The sequence below is a fragment of the Dermochelys coriacea genome, chromosome 1, assembly GCF_009764565.3.
Source record: "Dermochelys coriacea isolate rDerCor1 chromosome 1, rDerCor1.pri.v4, whole genome shotgun sequence".
Taxonomy (NCBI): Eukaryota; Metazoa; Chordata; order Testudines; family Dermochelyidae; genus Dermochelys; species Dermochelys coriacea.
Genome location: NC_050068.2, coordinates 44586423 through 44609988, shown reverse-complemented (window position 1 = coordinate 44609988; position 23566 = coordinate 44586423). Strand labels below are relative to the sequence as shown.

General features: G+C 49.3%; 1 protein-coding gene, 1 long non-coding RNA gene and 2 other non-coding genes across 5 annotated transcripts; all 4 read right to left on the bottom strand.

Moving 5' to 3' along the window:
- Window positions 1-271: 271 nt before the first annotated feature.
- LOC122457910 lies at window positions 272-3464 on the bottom strand. Its single transcript, XR_006277635.1, has 2 exons — window positions 778-3464; window positions 272-725 (listed from the first exon to the last, which is right to left on the bottom strand). It is a non-coding gene; the product is annotated as an uncharacterized LOC122457910 (long non-coding RNA).
- A 15080-nt stretch (window positions 3465-18544) lies between these two features.
- RPL21 (ribosomal protein L21) lies at window positions 18545-23442 on the bottom strand. 2 transcript variants are annotated; one of them, XM_038387839.2, is made up of 6 exons: window positions 23331-23442; window positions 22416-22494; window positions 21695-21756; window positions 20590-20702; window positions 19497-19647; window positions 18545-18675 (listed from the first exon to the last, which is right to left on the bottom strand). In XM_038387839.2, exons 2-6 carry the CDS (start codon window positions 22480-22482, stop codon window positions 18586-18588), a joined length of 483 nt encoding a protein of 160 aa, XP_038243767.1. In that variant the 5' UTR covers window positions 22483-22494; window positions 23331-23442; the 3' UTR covers window positions 18545-18585. The 2 variants fall into 2 exon arrangements, with proteins under 2 accessions (XP_038243767.1, XP_043360267.1); XM_043504332.1 differs by having other exon boundaries at window positions 23286-23361.
- LOC119850235 lies at window positions 20400-20528 on the bottom strand. Its single transcript, XR_005290773.1, has one exon. It is a non-coding gene; the product is annotated as a small nucleolar RNA SNORA27 (small nucleolar RNA).
- Window positions 20899-20975, bottom strand: LOC119850283. Its single transcript, XR_005290808.1, has one exon. It is a non-coding gene; the product is annotated as a small nucleolar RNA SNORD102 (small nucleolar RNA).
- Window positions 23443-23566: the final 124 nt, after the last annotated feature.

The window sequence follows — 23566 nt, the reverse complement described above, 5'->3', positions numbered from 1 at the left end:
GGTGGGGAAGAGAGTTGGCAGATCTCTAGCTAGATATCCATGCACCAGCCAGCAGAATGTGTCTGCTGCACACTGATGAGGATTCTGCACCCCTTCAAGAGTATCTGTTTGTGTTCCTCCTGTACCCTGACAGCTCTGGGAGGCTTTGTGTGGCTGTCAGGTTGCGTCCATTGTTCCACACTGCCCCCAGTGCAGAGCCATTTCCTCAAGGCAGTGGTGGTCAATTATTTTTGGTCAAGGTCCAAATTTCTTGGTCAAGGTATAGTCAAGGTCCCAACTCCAGAGAAAAATAACAATGATATGTAAATAAGACCATTCAAAAGTATCTGGCGGTTCAGATTTGGCCTGTGGTCCACCTATTGATTACTGCTGCCTCAAGGTATAATCCAGTCCATTGTAATTAACATTGCACAAATTGGCACAAAGTTAAATTAGGCTGCCTAAGAAATACAATAGGGAATCAGGCATTTCAACTATCAGCTATTTCCAAAGTAGCAGAATGATGTCTCTATTTTTAATTTGAAATGTCATCAAAGCTTTACCATCACCCAAGCAGACCTTTTACTTTTGTACCAAGATTTCTGTTCTATTGCTAAAGCTTTTGAGGTTTTTTTTCCAGTAATTCATGTTGTTGTCATCCACTTTTATTGTCATATTACATCTTGTCTTTGGCCTTGCACATAGCATTTGTTTGCACTATTTTTCTATAACCTTTTTGAAGTGTGCTATTTAAGGGTAGGAGTACTTATGGCACCTTAGAGACTGCTACTCTGAAACCTATTTAAGGGTGTTCATTCAAAGTGCCCCTTGACAGAACATTATCAAAACGTGTCCATTCCATGCCTGATAAATAAGAGAGTTAACAAATTGCAGCCCCCGGACTTCGCGTCCCCTTGTTTTATACCAACTGGGGGAGTTTGTATTGCTGTGTTGAGCTAGTCATCCTGTCTCAGTTTCTATCTACAGAGGCAATCTGTGAAAGAGAAGTAACGCTGATCTCTTAGAGATCGCTTCACCTAGCCTGAACAGGAAACACTGAGCTCTAAATGCCTGTCATGGCTGTTAAATGATACAGCAATAGTTCCCGAACTGTGGATTGTGGCCCACCTGAGGTCCATAGAAAGACAGCTGATTAGATTGCGTGGACTTTTGTCTCCAGACCCGGAGGTTTAAGAAGGTGAAAGTGAGGCAGTTGAATGTTGAATCTTTTATTACGGACTGCTGTCACTTAAGAATAGAGGAAACCGAAGTCCCCACAGTGACTGGAGTCATTGGGACTGGAGCTGCCAGCCACCTGCAGAAGAGCAATGGAATGTAGTTGTAGCTGTGTCAGTCCCAGTCCCCTTGCCTCTCAGGAGGCATGAGGCAGTCTGGCAGCATATACAAGGGAGCAGTATATCCAGGAAGGAGAGAAGGAAAACAAGAAGTAGGGAAGCATGTGTAGGAAGGATACAATTGTTGCAATGGTTGAGTCTGTCACTCAAGCCTTAATCTTGCAAGTATTAGAAGCTGTGTCAGGATGAGCAAGGTTGCTGCACTCCAGCACAAGGGTAAGCACAGGCTGTGGGGGGAGGCAAGGTTAAACCTTAGACATAGTAGTCTTCACTGAGCAAAAATGTGTTAACTCCATTATGTGTCTTTTCCCTTCTCAATATCGTGAGGCAAAAAAGGAGCAGAATATGGGGGAATTGTCAAATCAGTGAGCGGTTATGGGTTTAAATGCTATTCTCAGATTGCAAATGAGGTTTTTAGTTGGGCATTCCCATCACTGGCTGTGTACGGGAAGACTTTGGCAAACCAGTAAAGTGCTGGGTAACAGCTGTACTCCTACTATTAGCCTGCACTAACTTTATGGCCACATTGCAGCACACTCTATGCAAAATCAGGTTGTCCTCCACTGTCCTGCTTATCACTTTAGTTCATATATTTCTTTAAACTTCATGTTATAGTGGATTCCTACAGGCAAAAACGCCATCTTTCCTTTTGCCCATATTTTAGGTTCACACAACTACACCATTACCTGAATTCAACTCCCATTGGTCACAAACATATCTTCATTATAGAGAAGAAAATTCCATACACATAGCAAGACTGACATGAACAGAGACACAAGATTGCATACTTCCTGAAGTATGTCGCTGCTTTTAACGGACTCTACTTAAAGCACAACAGCATGCTCAAGGTATTTTTCTATATAGAAAAAGAGAGCTCTCGCACAAACCTTAGCCCCTTTTGACTTAGCAGAAATGGTCTGTTTACAATCTTAGCTTTTAAGGCTCTGCATCTACATAGATCTGAGTATATTCTGGGGGGTACTGGGTCTGAATTTTAAGGACAACTTTTCACATTAAGTTCAGAATCTATCAAAACAATCTATTACTCTTGTGATTGTAAGTGAAGATAATTGTTAGTATTTATTTTCTTCCTTTCAAAATGTATTCTTCCTTGTGTTCCACCTCTGCAGTGACTACAAAACCCTGCCAATTGGCCTTCTCCCAAGTCATGGGACAATATCTTAAATCTGCTGGCGTCCTGACTCTTAATACTTTTTAAATAACAAAATTTACTTTAATAGTGTTTATAGATGTCAAAATGATTTAAGTAAGTTGTGTTCTCTTCACATTGTTTAGTGAACACTGTACTATTTTGTACCAAATGAACAGGTACAATATGCTGCTTAAGAATTGTTTCCCTTATGCTAAAATGAAAACAATAACCTGATATCCCTAATCAATTTTCAGAGGGCAATGATTCCCAAACTGTGGTTCCACTATTCCAGATGCTTGGTTTCCCTTCCTTGTCTCCATCTATTAAACTGCTTACATGGAAAAGTAAATTGTGAAAGTATTTCACATAGTATTTAGCAGCTGTCTTTTTTTTTTTATTAATGCAATCACTGCAGTTGCCTTGGGACTATTTGGACCTCAAAAGATGATGGACTCTGTGCAAATGAGAATGGGGAGACGTGTGATCTGCACTATTTATTTATTTATTTAAAAGAAGGGCTTTACTCCACCTTACTGATTTATTTTATTTTGTCTGTTTCATTTACTGACGGATACAATGCTTTTGGGACCTATCAGAGGCAAACTGGAGTTGGCATTGGTCTGGAAAGCTAATTACTACTAGTACCACAGGTACAATAAGCCGGTTCTGTAGCAATATTAGGATATATCTCACAAGACTGAAGGGCACACAGTGGAAAAGGATGATCAACCTGATCATAAATAGAAATTTGGCACATGTAGAAAACACAATCTTCTGATCATTGCAGCTTGGGTAATAGCCAAACTTCTTGGGTTGGGGATATTCAGATTTGTACGTTTGGTTAGTCCTATTAGTGCTGGTCCCTAACTCTATCACAGAGAAAACTACATAGGCATATGATAGCCAAATATTAACCTATAAAGTATATCTAACAAGTTGTCCATTATACTGCTAAAGCTATGTAACCTATTAGCAAAAGCTTAAAGGTATTGTGACGGGGCAAGGCTAGATGGCTATGGAAGAGTAGTGGGAGATGGATATATTAGCTCCAGGTTAAACAAATCCCTGGAACCAGGATAAGTGAAATGGCAGCTGCTCCAGTTAGTCAGGTGGGAGTGCATGTCAGGAGTTGTGAGAAAAAGTTGTGCTGTTGGGGAGGCTGAGTAGTCCACACCATATCAGGCACAAGGAAGGAGGCCCTGAGGTAAGGGTGAAGGGGAGCTTGAGGAAGTGAGGGCTGCTGTGGCGGGAAGTAGCCCAAGTAGTAAGTGTCATGTTTCTACCATAGCTGATACTATTAGGGTCCCTGGGCTGCAGCCCAGAGTAGAGGGTGGGACCGGGCTCCCCCTTCCCTCCACCTTTGCCCCCTGTTTAATCACTGAGACTGGGAGACAACAGACTGTGCAAGGAAGGATAACTTCTTCTCATTTCCCTTGCTGGCTTATGATGAAAATGGCTCAGTAGACTGTGACCCTTGTCTCTAGAGAAAGAAGGGTTACATGGAGGGTAACAGTGAGCCTCTGAGACTAGTGAAATCTGCCAGGAAATGCGGGACCTACAGAGGCAAGGACAGAGCTTTGTCCCAACTGGTGTCAGGAGTGGGATTTTGTTCACAGTGTGGCGGAAGAAAGAGGTTTAAAAAAAAAAAAAAGTGCACTGGGGTTTTGGATTTTTTTTTGTTTTTGTTTATTTGCTTTATACCACAATGGAGGAGGTGGTAAGAGCTCTGGTACAAGCCATGGCAGCCCAGCAGGAGGCCACCCGGGTTCAGGCAATGGCACAACAGGAGTCTATGCAGCTACAGCAGGAAACCAATCAATTATTGATGAGCCAGGCAACCCAAGATCGTGCCCTCTTGAGAGAGGTGGTGGACCAGCTGAAGATCCTCACCACCCAGGCCCGGGGGTTCGACAGGACACGAACCCTGAGGGCCACTGGTTGTTTGCCAAAGATGACATCAGGAGATGACGTAGAGGCGTATCTCCTCTCATTCGAAAGGACTACTCAGCGTGAGGCATGGCCCCAGGAGCAGTGGGCCAGCATTCTCGCCCCTTTTTTGTGTGGAGAGGCCCAGAAGGCCTACTTTGACTTGCCTGCCATGGATGCCACTGACTATAGCCGTCTGAAGGCAGAGATCTTAGCACGATCAGGGGTAACAGCAGCGGTAAGGGCCCAGAGGTTCTATGAGTGGAAATACCAGGAGAACAAACCCCCGAGGTCCCAGCTAGTCAACCTCATACACCTCGCACGGAAGTGGTTACAGCCCGAGGTGTGCAGGCTGGGGGAGATTTTTGGAGACCCTGGTCATAGACCATTACATGCGGGGACTGCCACCAGATCTCTGCAAATGGGTAGGCCAGAATGATCCGTCCACGTACGACGAGATGATCACACTGGTAGAAAGACAGATGACAGCCAGGGAACTGACCCAACTACCCAAGGAATGGAGGGAGGTGGGGACCCTGAGGACAGCGACTTTTCACCGGGGGAATGTCAACCTCCGATGTTCGCTGAGATTTCTCAGGATCTGTTCTCAGCCCCCCTCTCCTCCCCCGAAAGACCCGGAAGACAAAAAAGGAGAGGAAGGCCTTGGGAACCCGGGATCCTGACCCAGGGCCAGAAGACCTCCCTCCTAGTAGGCAGATGGACGCGAGCAGCCAACAGAGAAACTTTCACCACGGAAGGTGAGCCAAAAGCTGCCCCCAGCCATGACGGTGCAGAAGCAGAAGCCGGCCTCTGTGAGCTTGGGCAGGTTAGTCCCGGGAGAGAGACTTTTGGGCAGGACCAGGCAGAGGACCCCAGATATGATAACGCCAGGAAAGAGGTGGCAGAGATTGATGGGATACCTGTGGATGGGAAGGTCCAGGGTCCCGGACCTTACTTTATAGTGAAAAAAGATCTCCTGTACTGCGTGGTGCAAATGCAAGAGCAAGAGATACAACTTCTGGTGCCACGAAAACATCAAAAAGCCATATTGAGTCTTGCCCACAGTCACCTGTTTGGAGGACACCTAGGGGTAGAGAAAACCCAGGCATGGATCCTGCGGAGGTTCTTCTGGCCAGGAGTACATGAAGATCTCCGGTGATACTGCATCTCTTGTCCGGAGTGTCAGTTACCCACACTTGCAGGCTCCTTTGGTACGTCTTCCAATAATAGAGGTTCCTTTCGAACAGATAGCCATGGATCTGGTAGGGCCCCTAGAGAAGACAGCTCAGGCCACCAACATGTGCTTGTTGTACTGGACTATGCAACCTGGTACCCGGAAGCTGCTCCCCTGCGCAACACAGCTCCTTAGCTATTGTCTTGGAAGCTAGTACAGATCTTTTCCTGGGTTGGGCTACCCAAGGAGATATTGACTGATCAAGGGACACCTTTCATGTCCAAGTTGATGAAAGATCTCTGTTCATTGCTCCATGGTCTCAAGTTGCAATGGGGGAGGTTTAGATTGGATATTAGGAAAAACTTTTTCACTAAGAGGGTGGTGAAACACTGGAATGCGTTACCTAGGGAGGTGGTAGAATCTCCTTCCTTAGAGGTTTTTAAGGTCAGGCTTGACAAAGCCCTGGCTGGGATGATTTAACTGGGACTTGGTCCTGCTTTGAGCAGGGGGTTGGACTAGATGACCTTCTGGGGTCCCTTCCAACCCTGATATTCTATGATTCTATGTACAAGCCCTATGGTCCTCTGTATACCACCCACAAACAGATTGCCTTGTGGAAAGGTTCAATAGGACCCTCAAGGCCATGATCAGGAAAGTGGTGAGCTGGGATGGGAAAGATTGGGATACCCTATTGCCTTTCCTCATGTTCGCCATCCAGGAGGTTCCGCAAGCCTACACAGGTTTCTCTCCATTCGAACTACTATATGGGCGCCACCCTCAGGGCATATTGGATATAGCCAGAGAAGCCTGGGAAGAGGAGCCAAATCCCAGAAGGAACATAGTTGAGCACGTACTGCAGATGAGAGATAGGATAGCCCAAGTTATGCCCATTGTACAGGAACACTTGGAGAGAGCACAGGAGACCCAATGAACCCATTATAACCACCAAGCGAAGCTTTGACGGTTCCAACCAGGGGATCGGGTGATGGTACTGGTGACCACAGCAGAAAGTAAACTGTTGGCCCAGTGGCAGGGACCCTACGAAATAATTGAAGCCAGGGGAGAGATGAACTATAAGGTGCAGCAGCCAGACTGCCGGAAATCGGAGCAAATTTACCACATCAATCTTCTAAAACCTTGGTACGATCGAGAGACATGCTTAGTCCTGCAGGAGATCCTTCCCCAGGAGGATAACTTACACGAGCAAGTGAGGATATCATCCGACTTGACACCGATCCAAAAGATCAAGGCAACCGACATGATTAATCGCAACAGAGATGTGTTCTCTACAAAACCAGGGCGGATGACTGAGACCTATCACCATATCCGCATGATCCCCGGAGCCAAAGTAACATTGAAACCCTACTGAATCCCAGCAGCCAAAAGAGAGGAAATCAAGGCCGAAGAAAATGTTAGAATTGGGGGTTATTGAAGAATCTTACAGCCAGTGGTCCAGTCCAATTGTTCTAGTGCCTAAACCTGACGGTACCATGACATTCTGTAATGACTTTCGCCGACTGAAATATCCCAGTTTGATGCATACGCCATACTACGCATCGACGAACTGGTTGACTGACTGGGTAGTGCCCGATTCTTGATTACACTGGATCTGACAAAAGGGTACTGGCAGATTTCTCTGACCAAAGAAGCTAAAGAAAAGATAGCATTCTCCACCCCAGATGGGCTATTCCAGTACACCATCCTCCCTTTTGGGCTACATGGGGCCCCAGCCACATTCCAGCACCTCATGGATAAGCTGCTGCACCCCCATACTAGTTATGCAGCTGCATACCTAGATGATGTCATCATCCGTACGCCAGACTGGGGAACCCACTTGGAGAAAGTTGAAGCAGTACTGCGCACCTTAAGACGGGCTGGCCTCACTGCTAATCCCACTAAATGCGCCATAAGGCTAGCAGAGGCTAGGTACCTGGGATATATTGTGGGAAGGGGCATAGTGAAACAACAAACGAATAAGCTAGAGACAATTCAAAACTGGCCCCGGCCAACCCGAAAGAAACAGGTCCGTGCGTTCCTAGGCGTGGTAGGCTTCTACCGACTGTTTATTTCCCACTTCGCCACTAGGGCAAGTCCCCTAATGGACCTGGTGAAGGCCTGACGTCCAGACATGGTAAAGTGGACCGATGCAGCAGAGGGGGCATTTACAGACCTTTGGACGGCCCTCTGTAATGACCCTGTACTCATAGCCCCAGACTTTAACAGGGAATTTGTTTTACAAACAGACGCTTCCGAGGTGGGGTTGGGAGCAGTTCTGTCGCAAATGGTGGGAGAAGAGGAACACCCAATCCTCTACCTAAGCAGAAAGTTTTTCCCCAAGAGAAAAGAAATATGCAGTAGTTGAGAGAGAATGCCTTGCTGTCAAATGGGCTATGGAGACACTGCGTTATTACCTCTTAGGCCGGCAATTTACTCTTGTGACGGATCATGCACCCCTCCAGTAGATACAGCGGAATAAGAAAAAGAATGCAAGGGTCACCAGGCGGTTCTTATCCCTCCAATCATTCCAGTTCAACATACGGTACAGGGCTGGATGCCACCATGGCAACGCTGATGGTCTGTCACAAGCATACTGCCTGGCATCCCAAGCTGCACAACTCTATGGTATTGAGTGGGGGGGGGGAGGGATATGTGATGGGGCAAGGCCAGATGGCTATAGAAGAGTAGTCCTTTTGGGATCCGGGAAGTGGGCGGGCGAAGCCCATCCACTGCTAAAGGATCCCCCCCAGCCTAAAAGGGGGATCCATAGGACCTAGATTCCAATTAATTTCAGAGGACAACTAATGAAATAACAGGGACAGGAGTGTGGTCAAAGTGTCAAACGAAGGGAACCGGAAGGGGACACTGAGCAGAGAACCCCGGACAGTGCCCACTGCTCCTCAAAGGCGTCAAGGGAGTCAGAGGACGCCGCCCAGAGGAACTCTGCCCGGATATGTGAAGAGACCGAGGATCGGAAATAGGCCCCACAGTCACAGGAGACTCCATCGGCCAACTTCCTCAATCTGGTTTTATAGATGGCCATTTTAGCTAGGGGCAGGAGGAGGCTGACCCCGAGATGCCGTGACTTTGTGGGGCCACAGATAGAGAGTGCATAAATAAGAAGGGAAGGGGAAAAGTACAACCAAAAATGTAATAAAATATTGGTGAGGAGCCGGAATAGGGGCTGCAGCCTGGCACACTCCAGCTATATATGCGCCAGGGTTTCCCTCACACCACAAAAGGGGCAAGTGTCTGGGATTGAGCTGAACCGCGCCAAGTACATGCCCGTGCTCACGGCTCCATGAAGGAGCCGCCAACTGACATCCCCGGCGGGCCTCGTGACTAAGTTGGAATATAGGCTGGCCCACCGGGGTTCCTCACCCTCCAAAGGTGGCAGGAGGTCCCGCCATTTTGTATCGGGGCGGGACACAAGGGTGAGGGCATGAAGGGTGTGGAGCACGAGCGTGTAGAGATGTTTTCTTGGCGCGGTTTGAAAGCAGACCGGCTGCATCTCGTGCAGCCGGCTTCCAGTGAAGGGGTCGGCTGGGTCCACAGGGCAGGGGTCCAATTAAAAGGTCCGGCGGGCCTGGGGTAGCAGGTTGCCGGGGCATGGCCTCATGCAAAACCCGGTCGAGATAAACCCGAGCAGCGGGCGGCAAAGTGGCCTTCACCTCCTGAAGTATGCGCCAAGGAGTACAAGGTCTGGAAAGCCCCATGCGCTGAGCGAGCGTCAGGGGATCCAGCCAGTCTCCCCGGTCATAGTCCAGGAGGTCTCAGACCTTTGTGACCTCTGCCAGGACCAACCTCTGGCGCACCGAGCAGGACTCCGCCACCTGCACACAGAGCTGGGGGTTGTGTACCATGGGCTCCGCGAGGAGATCTGCCCCCTCGGTGGCCGCCACGGACCTGGTCGTTAAAAAGTTTCCAGGTCCGGAGAAGGTCCTGGTAGAAGACCGGCAGCCCGGAGAGGTCTCGCGGAAGACCTCTCGGATGGAGATAAAGGAGCTGCCGGTTGTATCGGAGCCCTCGGAAGGAAGGCGTGCGCCAGTATGCTCCACGCCGAACTACTTGAACCATAAAGGAGCCTCTGCAGGGCCTGGAGGCGGAAGACATGGACCTGAGTAAGCAGACATTTCAGGCCCTGCCCTCCCTCCTCCAGAAGTAGATGGAGAACCCCTGCAGGGACCCAGTGCAGTCCTGACCAAAAGAACTCCAGAATCGATGTCCGGAGGTTGGCCAGGAAACCCAGGGCCGGAACAAGGGTGTTGAGCCGGTACCAGAGCATGGACAGGACTAGTTGATTAAGCACCAGCGCTCTCCCTTGAAGGGAGAGGCACCGGAGTAGTCCTGTCCATTTCCGGAGCCGCTCTATCACCCTGCCCTCTAAATTCTGCCAGTTCTCCGGTGGAGAGGGATGTGTGGCAGAAAGGTAAACGCCGAGATAGAGCAGCGGACCCGTGCTCCACCAGATGGCCTGAAGCGTGGGTGGGAGGGAGCTCGCCTGCCGCCACTCCCCTACCACCAAGCCAGAGCTCTTGACCCAGTTGACCCACGCGGAGGAGGCTGCCGAATAGATGGCCTGGCAAGCCTCCACCCGCGCCAAGTCGCCCGGGTCCTGGACCACAAGGAGAATGTCATCGGCGCCGACAGGACCAGCCGCAGCTCCGGCTCCCGCAGCACCAACCCTGTCAACCTCCTTCGGAGGGAGACAGAGGAAGGGCTCGATCGCCAGAGCGTACAGCTGGCCCGAGAGGGGGCACCCCTGCCGTACTCCTCGCCCGAAGCTGACCGGTTCGGTTAGGGTCCAGTTGAGCCTGACCAAACACTCTGCGGAGGCATACAGCGCCCAGAGAAAACCCACAAACTGGGGTCCGAAGCCAAACGCTTGCAGAGTGCTCAGGAGATACCCGTGATCCACCCTGTCGAACGCCTTCTCCTGATCTAAGGACAGGAGGGTGAACGACAGACCATCCCTACACCTGAGTTCCAAAGGGTCCCAGACCAGATATAAGTTGTCGAAGATGCTGCGGCCCAGGACGGTGTAGGTCTAGTCTGGGTGGACCACGTCCGCCAGCACGGACCCTAGCTGCAGGGAGATGGCTTTTGCCACGACTTTGTAGTCCGTGCTGAGGAGCGAGATGGGACACCAATTTCATAAATCGCAGAGGTCCCCCCTTCTGGCAATAAGGCCAGCACGGCTCGCCTACACGAAAGAGGGAGGACCCCGCTCTGCAAAGACTCGGCCCAGACGGTGACTACGTCTGGGCCCAGGACGTCCCAGAACATGAGGTAGAACTCCACGGTCAGCCCGTCCATGCCCGGAGATTTATTGGTGGGCATGCGACGGAGGGCTTCCGAGAACTCGGCCAGAGTGAGAGGCAGCACTAGCCGATCTCAGTTGCCCCCGCTGACCGTCGGGAGCTCCTCCAAGAGCACTCTGCAAGCGTTAGGATCGGTCAGATCCGGGGAGAAAAGGCTTGTGTAGAAGGCTCTCACCCTCCCGCACATATCCACCGGATCCGTGAGGGGGGTGCCTTCTTCTGCCAGTAGGCAGATGATATGTTTCTTAGCTTCACTCTTTCTCCAGGGAGTAGAAGAAGCGGGAGCCGCGATCCATCTCCCAAAGGAGACGGATGTGGGATCGAACAAAGGCACCCCGGGCCCGATGGTCATCGATGGTCCGGAGCTCCTCCCGGCACGCTCCGCAGAGGGGTGGATCCTCGGGGCTGGTGGCCAGAGGCCTCTCCAGCTCTAAGACCTTCCGTTCCAACTGCTCTATCACCGCATCCCTCTGTCGGCTAGCGATAGGGGGCGGCGGAGGGAGAATAGCAGCCCCTGGTGGGTCGGGACAGGTAAACACAAAGGCCGCTCCCTGGGAGTCATCTGTTGGAAAAGGGAAGGAGACAGCCCCAGGGGTGGCAATAACATCTCGAGAGGTGGCCGGGATAGGGACAGGGGTAGGGGCAGAGTTAGAAGTGAGATTCTGGGTGGGGAGAGGGCTCTCAGTGATGCCGGGCGCAAGCTCTCTTGTGGATTTGGCAGCCACGGCATCAGGAGATGGACTCTCTTCTTTAGGGCCCTCTCCTGGGAAGGAGGTCGAATGCTCCTCACCAACGAGGGGTGCCCCTGGTGGCTCAGGTTCCAGCCGCGTGGCACTGGCCGTCGCCTCAACTGGCTCGGCGGCTCTCAGCGGGGTGACATCTGCAGCCGGGTTGATGGAGGAGTCCAGGGGCTCCTCGAAGGTGGGGGCGGAAACAACGGTTAGGGGGAGGGAACATGGGGAAAGAGGGGTGTAGTGAAATCGCCCAGATCGAGGCCCACTGGCATAGGGTCGTCCTCCCCCTGGGTAACCGGGGTCAGACCCAGGGCCTCGATCTCCTCATATATGGACGGGAAATCCTTTTCTGCCACCCCGGGATGCTCCGCAGTCGCACCTGACGCGACGGTTGCCTCGGGGCACACTGAGGTTCCAGATGGCGCCTTGGGGGCCTCAGAGGGGAGGGACTCCCATGGAGGGGAGATACTGCCTTCCAGTGCTGCCACATCATCCCCAGCCGGCACTGGTGGATGGAACACACCCTTGGGTAGAGCGGAAGGCTCGGCAGCGGTGCCCCCCTTCCTGGTCTTCCGGGGGGCCTCCGCATCAGATGGAAGGAGCGGAGCTCGAACCTTCTGCTTGCCCTGCTTCCCCTGGACTAGGGCCCAGCCCTCCATGGCATCATCTGGGGGCTGGTTAGCAGGGGTTGTGTCAGGGGGCAGAGGTGATGGCTCAAGGACTCGAGGGGATAATGGTGGGGCAGCACATTCCCCTTGGGGCAGGCCCTCTCCCATGCCCGGCGGGGTCCCTGCCTCACCCTCCTCCACAGGCCGCGCCAGATTGGAAGCAGCGGGGGCGGGGCTCTCCCGCTCGTCTGGGCATAGTTGGGAAGGTGCCCCTTGGCCCCGAGTGGGAGCAATGGTGGACTGGGAAGGAGGAGGGGTGGTTTCAGGCGCCGGGCAGCCAGGGGCACCGGCGATGACAGGGCCGGTGCCCTGCAGGGGCTTGGGGGTCCCGGATGCCCCTCCTTGCCGGGCCAAGGGACAGTCCCTCCGGACGTGCACCATCGCCTGGCAGAGGTAGCACTGGGCTTCCCCCGTGGAATAATGCACCCGGTAATGGGCCCCCTGGTAGGGGACTAGGAAAGACCCCTCCAGCGCCTCTCCGTCACGCGCCGCCGGCGGCAGTTGAAGCTGCACTTGCCGGCGGAACGAGAGGACGTGACGGAGGGCGGGGTCTTTGCAGCCCAACAAGAGAGGGCTGATGACAGAGATGGGCTTCCCCAAGGTAGAGAGGGCGGGTAACAGGGCGGCATTGGGGAGAAAGGGAGGGACGGAGGTCAGGACCAGGCGGATGCCCAGGTCCTCTAGCGGCTCTAAGGGGACAAACACGCCCCCTACTGCCAGGCCCTTCTCCACCGCCTCCCGGGCAGTAGCCTCTGATGTTAAGAGGAAGACGACCTTGCCATACATTTTGGAGGCCTCCACAATGGCCGTGGGCCCCACCACCCTCGCCAATGCCCACATGTAGGTCTCCACGTGGGGCGAGGCGGGCACCAGGAGGCAACGGACGCCGTGCTTCCTGGTCATGGTGGGAAAGGGGCCCCAGCCGCTATAGATGGTAGTGGAGGCGGTGGGCTGGAGAAATGACGTAGCGGCAGGCGGGGGAGCTGCTGCCACCTGGGCGTACGCCCTGGGGGTCGGGGGAGGGACCCCCGCAGAGCTGGTGGAGGAAACAGCGGGGAGGGACGCCCCAGCCGGCGGTGGGGCCGGGGCATTGGGGGCAGCCCCTGCCATGGAGGGCCTGGTCTTTTTAGCAGGGCCCTTCCCCTTCTTCTTCCCCTGGCCCTTCCAGCCTGCTGGGGGGGCTCCCCCCAAATCTGAAGAGGTGAGAGATGTGGCAGCAGTGGAGGTCACCCCGGTGCCCGTCGCTGCTAGTGCCCCAGTGGGGATGGTGGCAGATGGTTCGGCAGCAGAGGTAGAAGCTTGGGGGGGTGACGGAGGGGCAGGCAGGGGAGGGGCAGTTCGGGCTGCTGGAGGGCTCCACCCATCTCATCCCCCGCCATCATGAGTAGGGAGGGAAGGGGAGACACCAGAAGGAGGAGGGGAGAGGGGAAGCAGGTTGACCACTCCTCCCCGCTAGGCTGCAGGCAAGGGAGGAGGGCGCTAAAAGGGGTGGGCTGGACAGGGGGCAATCAGAGGTTGGGGTCAGTCACCGACACAATGTGGAATTCCAGCTCCTCTTGGTGCACTAGGAGAGGAGGGGATACAACAACATTCGGGGTGCAGTGAAAAGGGTTGAAACTAAAATGGGGAATTGCACAAGCGCATGGGAGGGGGCATGGGCACACGGAGCAAGGGGCTAAGCGGTCTGGAGGTAGAACAGGGAAACTAAGGGGCTAGCTTCAGAGGCTGGGGCGGGGCAAACAAACAAAGGCTGCAGAAGGAAATGGGTGGGGCAGGCAAACAAACTGAAGCTAGTAAGGGGGCTGGGGCAAAAGAGGGGGGCAAAGCTACAAGTGGCAAATGGGGCAGGTAGTAAAGGGCAAAGCTGGGGGGTGGGCAGTCTGGGGGGGGCACATGCACCCACATGTGCTTGCACAAGTCTTTTTAGGCTGGCTGCTGCTTCTGGCCCACAGGGTGGAAATAGGGCATGGTAAGCCAAGCAAGCAGCTGAGTCCAGAGGCAGGAGCTGAGGCAGGTGGTATACAGCCAGTGGGGGTGGTGGAGGGAGCAGCGGTGGTGGTAGCAGTGGGGGGCGGGTTGGGGGGTACACACAGATGGATCGGGGGCAGCTCCACACCACACCCCCTGTGTCCCTGGCAACACAGTCAAGACCCCCACCACAAGAGCACAGTATGAAAATTACTCAGACTGAGGGCCCCCTCCACGGTGGTCTGCAAAGTCTCTAGGTGCTCCCTACTGGTAGATGGTCCTCTTCTTCTCCTCCTCAGGCTTCAGCAGCTCCAGCCAGCAGACTCCATAGCAGCAGCAGCAGCTGCTCCAGGAACTTCAGGTGGTGGTCCAGGCAGGCAGAAAGGACCCCTCTCAGGTGGTGGTGGTGTCCACAAATGCAGTGGCTGGGGTCCCTCACTCCTCCTCTGTTGGGGCAGTAGCAGCACCCGAAAGTGGGGGTCCAGCAACCAGGTAGCAGAGAATGGGGTGGGGTGGTGTCTGGCCCAGCCGGGGGAGCAGCTGGAGTAGCAAGGGGAGCTTAGAGCCCAGCAGCAGGAGTAGCAGCTTCCCACCTCCCTCCAAGCTAGAAGGCTATGGGAGAGTCCTGGGAGAGAGAGAGATTCACTCCAGGTTAAACAAATCCCTGGTACCAGGTTAAGTAAAATGGAAGCTGCTCCAGGTCTATTAAGACACCTGGGGCCAATTAAGAACTTTCCAGAAGGCAGGGAGAAGGCTATGTTGATTGGGACACCTGAAGCCAATCAGGGGCTGGCTGAAACTAGTTAAAAGCCTCCCAGTCAGTCAGGTGTCTGTGCATGTCAGGAGCTGTAGGAGGAAGTTGCGCTGTTGGAGAGGCTGAGTAGTACACACCATATCAGGCACCAGGAAGAAGGCCCTGAGGTAAGGGTGAAGCGGAGCTTGAGGAAGTGAGGGCTACTGTGGGGGAAGTAGCCCAGGGAATTGTACAGGTCATGTTTCTACAAGGTCAGCTACCATAGCTGATACTATTAGGGTCCCTGGGCTGGAGCCCAGAGTAGAGGGTGGGCCTGGGCTCCCTCTTCCCCACCCACCTTTGCCCCATTTAATCACTGAGACTGGGAGACAACAGACTGTGCAAGGAAGGATAACTTCTCCTCACCCCCCTCGCTGGATTATAATGGCTCAGTAGACTGTGACCCTTTTCTGTAGAGAAAAGGGTTACATGGAGGGTCACAGTAAGCCTCTGAGGCTAGCGAAATCTGCCAGGAAATGGAGGACCCAAGAAGGCAAGGACAGAGCTTTGTCACAGTATGTATATATTTTTTTCATTCTTTCAAATGGAGTACTAGCACTTTTCTATGGTCTTTGATACCTAAATAACTCTGGAACAGCACTGTCTTGATATTTAGCTGACAAATAAAATTTTTTTGTGTATATATATATATATATAATCCTAATTACAAAGAAAAAGGTCAGTGATCAGCCTTCCCTTTAATGGGCCAAATTCTATTTATTTACCTGTTTCTTTTTTTAATGCTATAGGTACAAAGGAGGAGAGAAACTAGGCCAATGACTATTACACCTACTGACACATGCAGACCAATATAATCAAGTCATACTCCACTGACATGGAAGTGACTTTTTATAGTTACATTTGTAATGAAAACACTTTACTTATGCTGGCATGCATTGATATTTTAGTATTTGTGTATTTCTACCAGTGCAAATGTGCATCATACTTTTCTTTAATTGAAAGTGAGGTAATGTCTCCAGACAACTGGAGACCAGAAAGTAGAAGCATGACTTAAAAGAAGCCCATGTCAGCCTTGCACTTTGAAATCTGTAAGTGCTGTGTGTGGGGCTGGGCTGGATGGAATTAACATATGCAATTCCCAATTGTAGAATACACTGGGATAGGGGCTCTCAAACTTCATTGCACTGTGATCCCCTTCTGACAAATTATTACATGACCCCAGAATGGGGGATAAAGCTGAAGCCCAAGGGCTTCAGACCCAGGCAGCAGGCCTGTAACCAGAGTCCCAACATGCAGGGCTGAAACCCTCAGGCTTTGGCCCTAGGCTACAACAAGTCTAAGCCAGCCCTGGTGCCCCCATTAAAATGGGGTCTGGACCCACCGTTTGATAACTGCTGCACTAGGACTAGCTCTGTATTTTGAGCCAAGTGACTTGTACTCAGTGGATGGACACAAATGTGGCAGAGAAAAAAAGGAAGAATGATTGAGAGGAAAATATGCATGGATAGGCAGAATTAGGTAGGAGGGCAGATGGGTTGGGGGGCAATGGTGGATGAATGGTAGAAATGGAGGCGTAAGGATAAAAAGAATGGTGGATGAAAAGGAGATGGAAGAGATAGAAATGGGAATTTGAACAAAGTGAAACAAAGGCAGAAGCTGAGCTGTTGGGGGCCAGAGGAAGAGTACCATACGAATATGGGGAAGCAAGGCTGTGAATGGTGTGTAAAGGCACTGACAAGATATGGAAGGATGCAAGCAGATGAAATTTGGGTGTGGGGAGACAAAAGAATTGAAGGTGAGCTGTTCCAGAGGCCAATTCAATTCTTTAGAAACTTCCTGTTTCTCCAACATTTTGCCTATTAGGCACTGCTTCAGAGTGGGGATATGACATGACACTAGTTGTACAATTGTGATTCCCCTGTGCAACTCCTACAGTGCAAATCGAAGATGGTGTGGAAGAAAGGAGGGCCATCACCATTTACCTCATCAGGAAATATGCTATTTCCCCTGGAGGGGTGGAGGTATATTGCCTGACAACCAGAGAGCTTCAGGATAGAATTCCTCCAGCATTTCCCTTGAAGCAGTATAGATCTAATGTCACTGCTGATCCCACAGGAAGCAGATGGCTAAAGGTGCTATTTTTAGTTGTATTTAAGAGCAGCACAGCTGTGGCACTGCAGGTGTAGCACCATAGGATAGATGCTTCCTACATCAATGCTATCAAAGTAATTAATCCACTTCTCTAACTAAAAGAATTCTTCTATCAACCCAACTGTCCACGTGAGTGGTTAGTGTGACCAGCTGATCTAACTACCTCACACAGCATGGAATCTTTCACTACCAAATGATATAGCTAGATCAAAAAGTGTAGACCAGACCTTATGAGTACAAATATTTGACTCAAGGGAAGCTTTAGTAATGGGTGAATTAGGCTGCAAGTAATAGAACTGTTATCACACTTGTAAGGTATGTAAGAGCACAAGGAAAAGGGGAAGTATAAGGTAGCTGATTTTAGGTATCAAAATTGAAAGCTGGCAGCTGGTTACTTTGGAAGATTTTTTTTTTTGGTGCAAGGCCTATTTCCTATACAAACTCCATTTCAATTTCACTAGCTCCTGGGACCTGATGTATGGTAGGAATCTTCAGTGCTGTGGAGCACAGGAAATTCTATTCCTATCCTTTAGTGTATCTGAATACCATATACTATCTTCCTTGAACATTGTGAGGTCTACTAAAGCAAGGACTCTGGAAAACTTAAGTTTGAACTAAGGCAGACCTCACAGAACTTAAGATTTACAGGAGGGATCTGCTCTTGGAGAGCATCTCACCTTTTGTGTATGCATACAGCTTTGTTTTACAAACCTTGTTCTGAGAATTAATGTTGAAACACTTAACAATTTACACACAACTCAACAGATGAAGATGTCCATAACTGTCAGGTAACTACACCTAAACTGGTTTCTATCTACTAGGACTCGTATAGCTGAGAGTCACTTTAAGATATCAAGTAAATAAGACCTGAAGCCGTCTTAATTAAAAACTAAAAATTGTAGTGTGACATTAAATACTGCTTGCTGTTTGACAGTGCCTAATAAGGCAACATAAAAATGCCATCAAAGGAGAATAATCATTGGTAAGGATACAGCGGTCACTAATTCAGACTAACAGACCTCTGACTGTTGGCTTCAGCCTCTGCCAGAGCACCTGATATTTATTTCTCCTCTCCCCCTGCCTCCTCTATTTTTAGTAAAAGTCAGGACATGTCATGGGCTTCCAGGAATTTGTGTGTTACTTGCAACCCAACTTATTAAAAATACCTGTGACAATCTTAACCTTAATCATTGGCATAAGCAAAGCATAGTGGGGTTAAGGTACACCTGTTTAACAGTACAAGTGATGTACAGAATTTTTCCTTTGTTACCCAAAACTGATCTATAATCCAAAAAGTGTAATTTAATGAAGGAAGATCAATCATCCAAAGCATATGTTCTGGAAGCAATCAACCATCACTCGCATTTTGTCCTAAAGAGACAGCTTTATTTTTTTTTAAGTTACACTATGCCATGAATTCATAGGGAATTGGCTCCAGCAGCTCTGGCTCTTTGCCATTGGTTCTCACAAAGTGTGCCTCCCTGGGTGGAGCAGGCTGTAAGCAAAAAAAGCAATAACCATTAAAATGACAAACTCAAAGTAAACCTGACTTACATTTTTTTTAAATGTTTAGTTTGCAGTTACATTAGCAATGTGTAAACCAATTCTATCATGTGTAATGTAAAGTGTCTTTTCATATGATTCTATTAAGCTAAATGTATTTCCAATCTGACTGCTTTAACAAAACTATTTTCAGTGCTGAGTAGTTATGGAAGGGGCTCCCCCCCCTTGTAGTGAGAGGGAGTAGCCAAGTCAACAGAATAATTCTTCTGTCAACCTACTGGTGTGTACACTGGGCATTAGGTCACCTTAACTACATCACTCAGGGGGTTATGGATTTTTCATACCTCAGAGCAATGGCCCAACACTGTGCCCGTGGGAACCATGGTGCCCGCTGGGGCATTTGTGTGCCCACCTACTGACAAGGGAGCACTTCCACTGGACAACCTGCTGCCAAACCACCAGCCACTGAAATGCTGCCGCTTCTCAGCAGCATTTCTGCAGCTGGTCGTCCAGTGCCTGCCATACTCTTCTGGGAACATGAATAGGCTATTGCAACAAAGGTTGACCACTGCCTCAGAGCAATGCAGCTAGGTTAGCCTAATTTTTTTCCAGTACAGACCTACCTTAAACAAATATTCAGTGTTTATCTACTCAATATTTCTCCCACTTAGGCCTGTCTAGTATAGGCACAGAAACCATTAGTAGTTTGTCCCCCTCCTTCTAGTGTCCGAGGAACATCAACGCTCATTTACATGGTCAAGCAGTTTGAGTCTTAAATGTCATGGGTGTATGATTAGTTCAGTTAATAAATACCTGGCGTTTCAGTTCAAACCAAGTGCCTTTTTCCTTTGCTTCCTTTTTCTTCCTTTCATTTTCTGTCACACGCTGCAGGAAGCTGTCTCTGCTCTTAGAATGCTTAATATGCTCTATTCGCACATTAATTCTCTTGGCAAGAATCTTGCCCCTGAGGGAAGAAGCTTATTTTGAATCTATTGTACTTATAAAAATGTGCAAGACAAATACTGAAGCTCATTTAAAAAAGTCCCAGAAGCATGACTATGTAGCATTTTTCTTAAGAGCTGTTGCTTAAAACACATGGAACTGTAGTCAGATTTTTATCAGTTTCTACAATAGGGTGTCAGAGTAGCAGCTCTGTTAGTCTGTATCCACAATAACAGGAGTACTTGTGGCAGCTTAGACTAATTTGAACATAAGCTTTCATGGGCTACAGCCCACTTCATTGGATGCATAGAATGGAACATAGTAAGACAGACAGAGAATATGAAAAGATGAAGGAAGAGGCTAATTAAGATGAGCTATTATCAGCAGGAGGAAAAAAACTTTTGTAGTGATCAAGATGGCCCAATTAGACAGTTGACAAGGTGTGAGGATACTTAACATGAATAACTCTTAACCAGGTGCTAATACCTCAAGACTAACACTCTTGAAGACTTTGTTAGTCTCTAAGGTGCCACAAGTACTCTTGAAGACTGATTCTCTCCTCTGTAATACAGGGACAAACAGTTGTATCATCTACCACTGTTGTCATTCAATCTACACAGTTGGTAGGTCCAGGAATAAGTAGGCTATGTAACTTATTTTAGTGACTATGCTATATTATGCCCAGTTGAGTAAAATTAAGACAACCATAATGACCTTTAAAACAAATTTAGTATGAAGATGCTAACTTGCTGAACTTCATAATGTTTAAGAGTCCAGTGTTTCCCCTGACAGGATCCAAGCCAAACAATCATTGTTTGCTTGGGTTTTAAAAGGACTTATTTTACCCCAACTGAATGACCAAGATGACAAGAAATGTCTACTTGGCAAAGTGAAAGAGGGGGTTGTCACTACAGTTATTTTCAAAATCAAGTTTCACACAGGGGAAAGTTTAAAAAACACTTACTTAACCTGCTTGTTTACAATAATGCCAACAGCATGCTGAGTAATGTTAAATACCCTTCCAGTCTTGCCATGGTAACACTTGTGGGGCATACCTTGTTGAACAGTACCCATGCCCTGTTAAACATACAAAAGACCGACCATTAAAATAAAGGAAGCCATTTTACTCTCAGCTTTAATGTGGAGAATAGAGTATAAATCTGACACTCTTAATTTTATGGGTATCTTGGAAGATGTTTACAGATTTGCTTTGAGCTACTGAAATCATCACAGGACATCTTAAATCTATTAAACTTCTCTGACAATCCTGGCTTGCTTTCAGAGCCGGTGAAATGATTTGCTCATTTTGTTATTACCAAAGCAATCACACAAGTCAGTCATCATCAAGCTCCAGAAGGTCAAGAAGCTTAGACTTTGCAAACTTTTAAGATTTGCCTTTTTGAGAAAGCTAAGGATGCATACTGGAAGATAAAAGTAGAATTCTTCTATGAAGAAATTCAATATCCAATGCAAAAGCTAATTTAAAATAACACTACTGTTTTTTGGAGCACAATTTCAGAACTGAAATTGTCACACTACACCTATTATATATGCAATCAAGTACATCCCTTAGTTTATTTCCCAGATTTTAAAACATGTTCACTGCTTCCATCTGTGCATATTGTTTTAATATATAGACTCTCCAAGCAACTCTACCTGTATCTAGGACTGTAGGCAAGAGCTAAAACAGATCTGCTTTGCACCATACTCTAGAAGTAAAATTTTGGCTCTGTTAGGCCAATAGAGAGATGCAGACCAAGTTATTACTGCTATTTGTATATCAATAACATCCAGGGGGAGCCAGCAAACATGAACCTAGGTCCACTGTGTCAGGCACTGTACAAAAGAGTAAAGTCTTCCCCTGAAGATGTCCAGCTTCCAGACATCAATTCCCAATGAACAGGCAGGATGGAAGAGACAGCTGTTACAGCAACCAAAACTGTTCCTTAATTAATGTTTACATTCTCAGCCATGTTTTTAAAATATATACTACATTACTGTTTTGGCACTGAATTTGTTTTAGACTACTGTATTTCATCTTTGAATTATGTTATACTGTTAGAAGATACCTTGATGTCCACAATATCACCCTTCTTGTAGATTCGCATATAGGTGGCCAAAGGGACAACTCCTGGGAGGGGAAATAAAAAGTTGTTTCATAAGAGAATTATTTTTACTAAAAAGTGGCATTTCTCAAACTCCTCTGAAAAAGCTTAAGTGACTAGAAATGGAAAAGCCAGCCATCTTTTCACATTTAAAAAAGTGCACTTTAAGACACTACAGCTAATTCAAGTTTGGTTTTAACCTGATCAGTGTAGAAGTTAAAAGATATTACACTAAGATTTTGCCCCCCATTGTTAGCTGGGTAATTGGTGTTGCCATTGCCTTCTGGTAAGAGCAGTTAGAACTTGTTGATTTAATTCTATAGTTTTAAGCCAGTACTCCCAATACATATAACGATTTCACTCCCCCCTTCAAAGCAGTTCTTATCCTATCTTTACTAAAAATGACAAGTATTGTAACCTATTTTCAAGCAATCAAAAGATAAGGTAATCAAAATTTGAAGTACAAGATAAAAAGGCAGCTACCCCATGGAAAAAAATGTATCAAATAAAAGCAGTGGCTATGACAGTATTTTTTTCTGCATTTTTAGTTGTCTCCTTAAATACGTTATTCTTAGTACAATGTTGATGGGAAATGGTTAACACAATGCTTGAATGTCTGTCTTTTTAGGATTGGCTAAACTCATTATTGCTACGAATGCAGGTATCCAACACAAGCTGTACTTACCATGTTTGCGAAATGGCCTCGAGAACATATAACGTGTCCCTCTCCTTTTCCCCTTTGTGTTTGTCATTTTCGCAAACAGCTATTAAAAAAAAGAGACAACTCAGATCATCCACCTGTATTTGCCCCCCAGCGCTATTCAGGTCTTGCAGCATGCTTAGATCTAGTGTTGTTTTCAGACTATACTCCAAATTACTGAAACCCCTGACAAAATCCTGCGTGTTGCTTAATACGTCCAATAAGAGCTTCATAAAAGTTACTAGAGAAAAAAGTAACAGCTTTGCCTAGATGAACTAGGTCAGAAAAAATTATTTTAAAACTAAGCACAATGGTAGCAGAGGGAGAGGTATATTCGGTATCCGACCATTTAGGGACACTTCACGCAGTACAGAGAGGCAGCTTGCCCTGGCGTCACATTAACAGCTGGATGAAGTGAACGTACAGGTACGTAGCCCCTCGGCAGACCTACCAGGACCCAGGCTGGAGGCCTGCGCGCCCCCCGAACGAGAGCGGGGCGCCTGAACGGCCGCCACTGGAGGAGGCAGTGCTCGCTCCCTGGCCCCAGCCCAGCGCCGCAGGCAGCTCCCCCACACCAACCTGGGGGCCCGCGTGCCCCCTTCCCCGTGCAGCCACCCCCGGCCCCCTTTCAGACCTGTCCAGCGGCCTCCCCTGTCCCCCACCAACTCCCCCCTGGGCCTGTGCAGCCGCCTCCCTTCTCTGTCCCGGCTCGGGCTGGCACGTGCAGCGGCCTCCCCGGCCCGTGCCGCCGGCCTGGCCTGGCCTGGCCTCGCCTCCCCTCCCCTCCCCGCGCCGCCGCCTCCGCCCGCTGCCCTCCCCACCACCCAGCGGTACCGCAGCCGCGGAGTTCCCTGCCCGGCGTTATAGCAGCGTGACAAGAGCACTACCTCTCACACATACCTACAAAATGGCGGCTCAGGCCGAAAGGAAGGAGGCGGGGCCTCCCGGGCTTTCTTAAAGCGGGACCTCAGGGGCTGGCCGCGAATTGCCTGACTATAAAGCAGTCGAGGGCGGGGGGCCGGGAAAACAACAACGGCTAGGAATTCACTGTGTGACATACTGGCCTTGCAGCGCCCGACTGCGGGCCGCGCCATCGATTGCTAACGGGCACATGTGTAGACAGCCCAGGAAGTGGG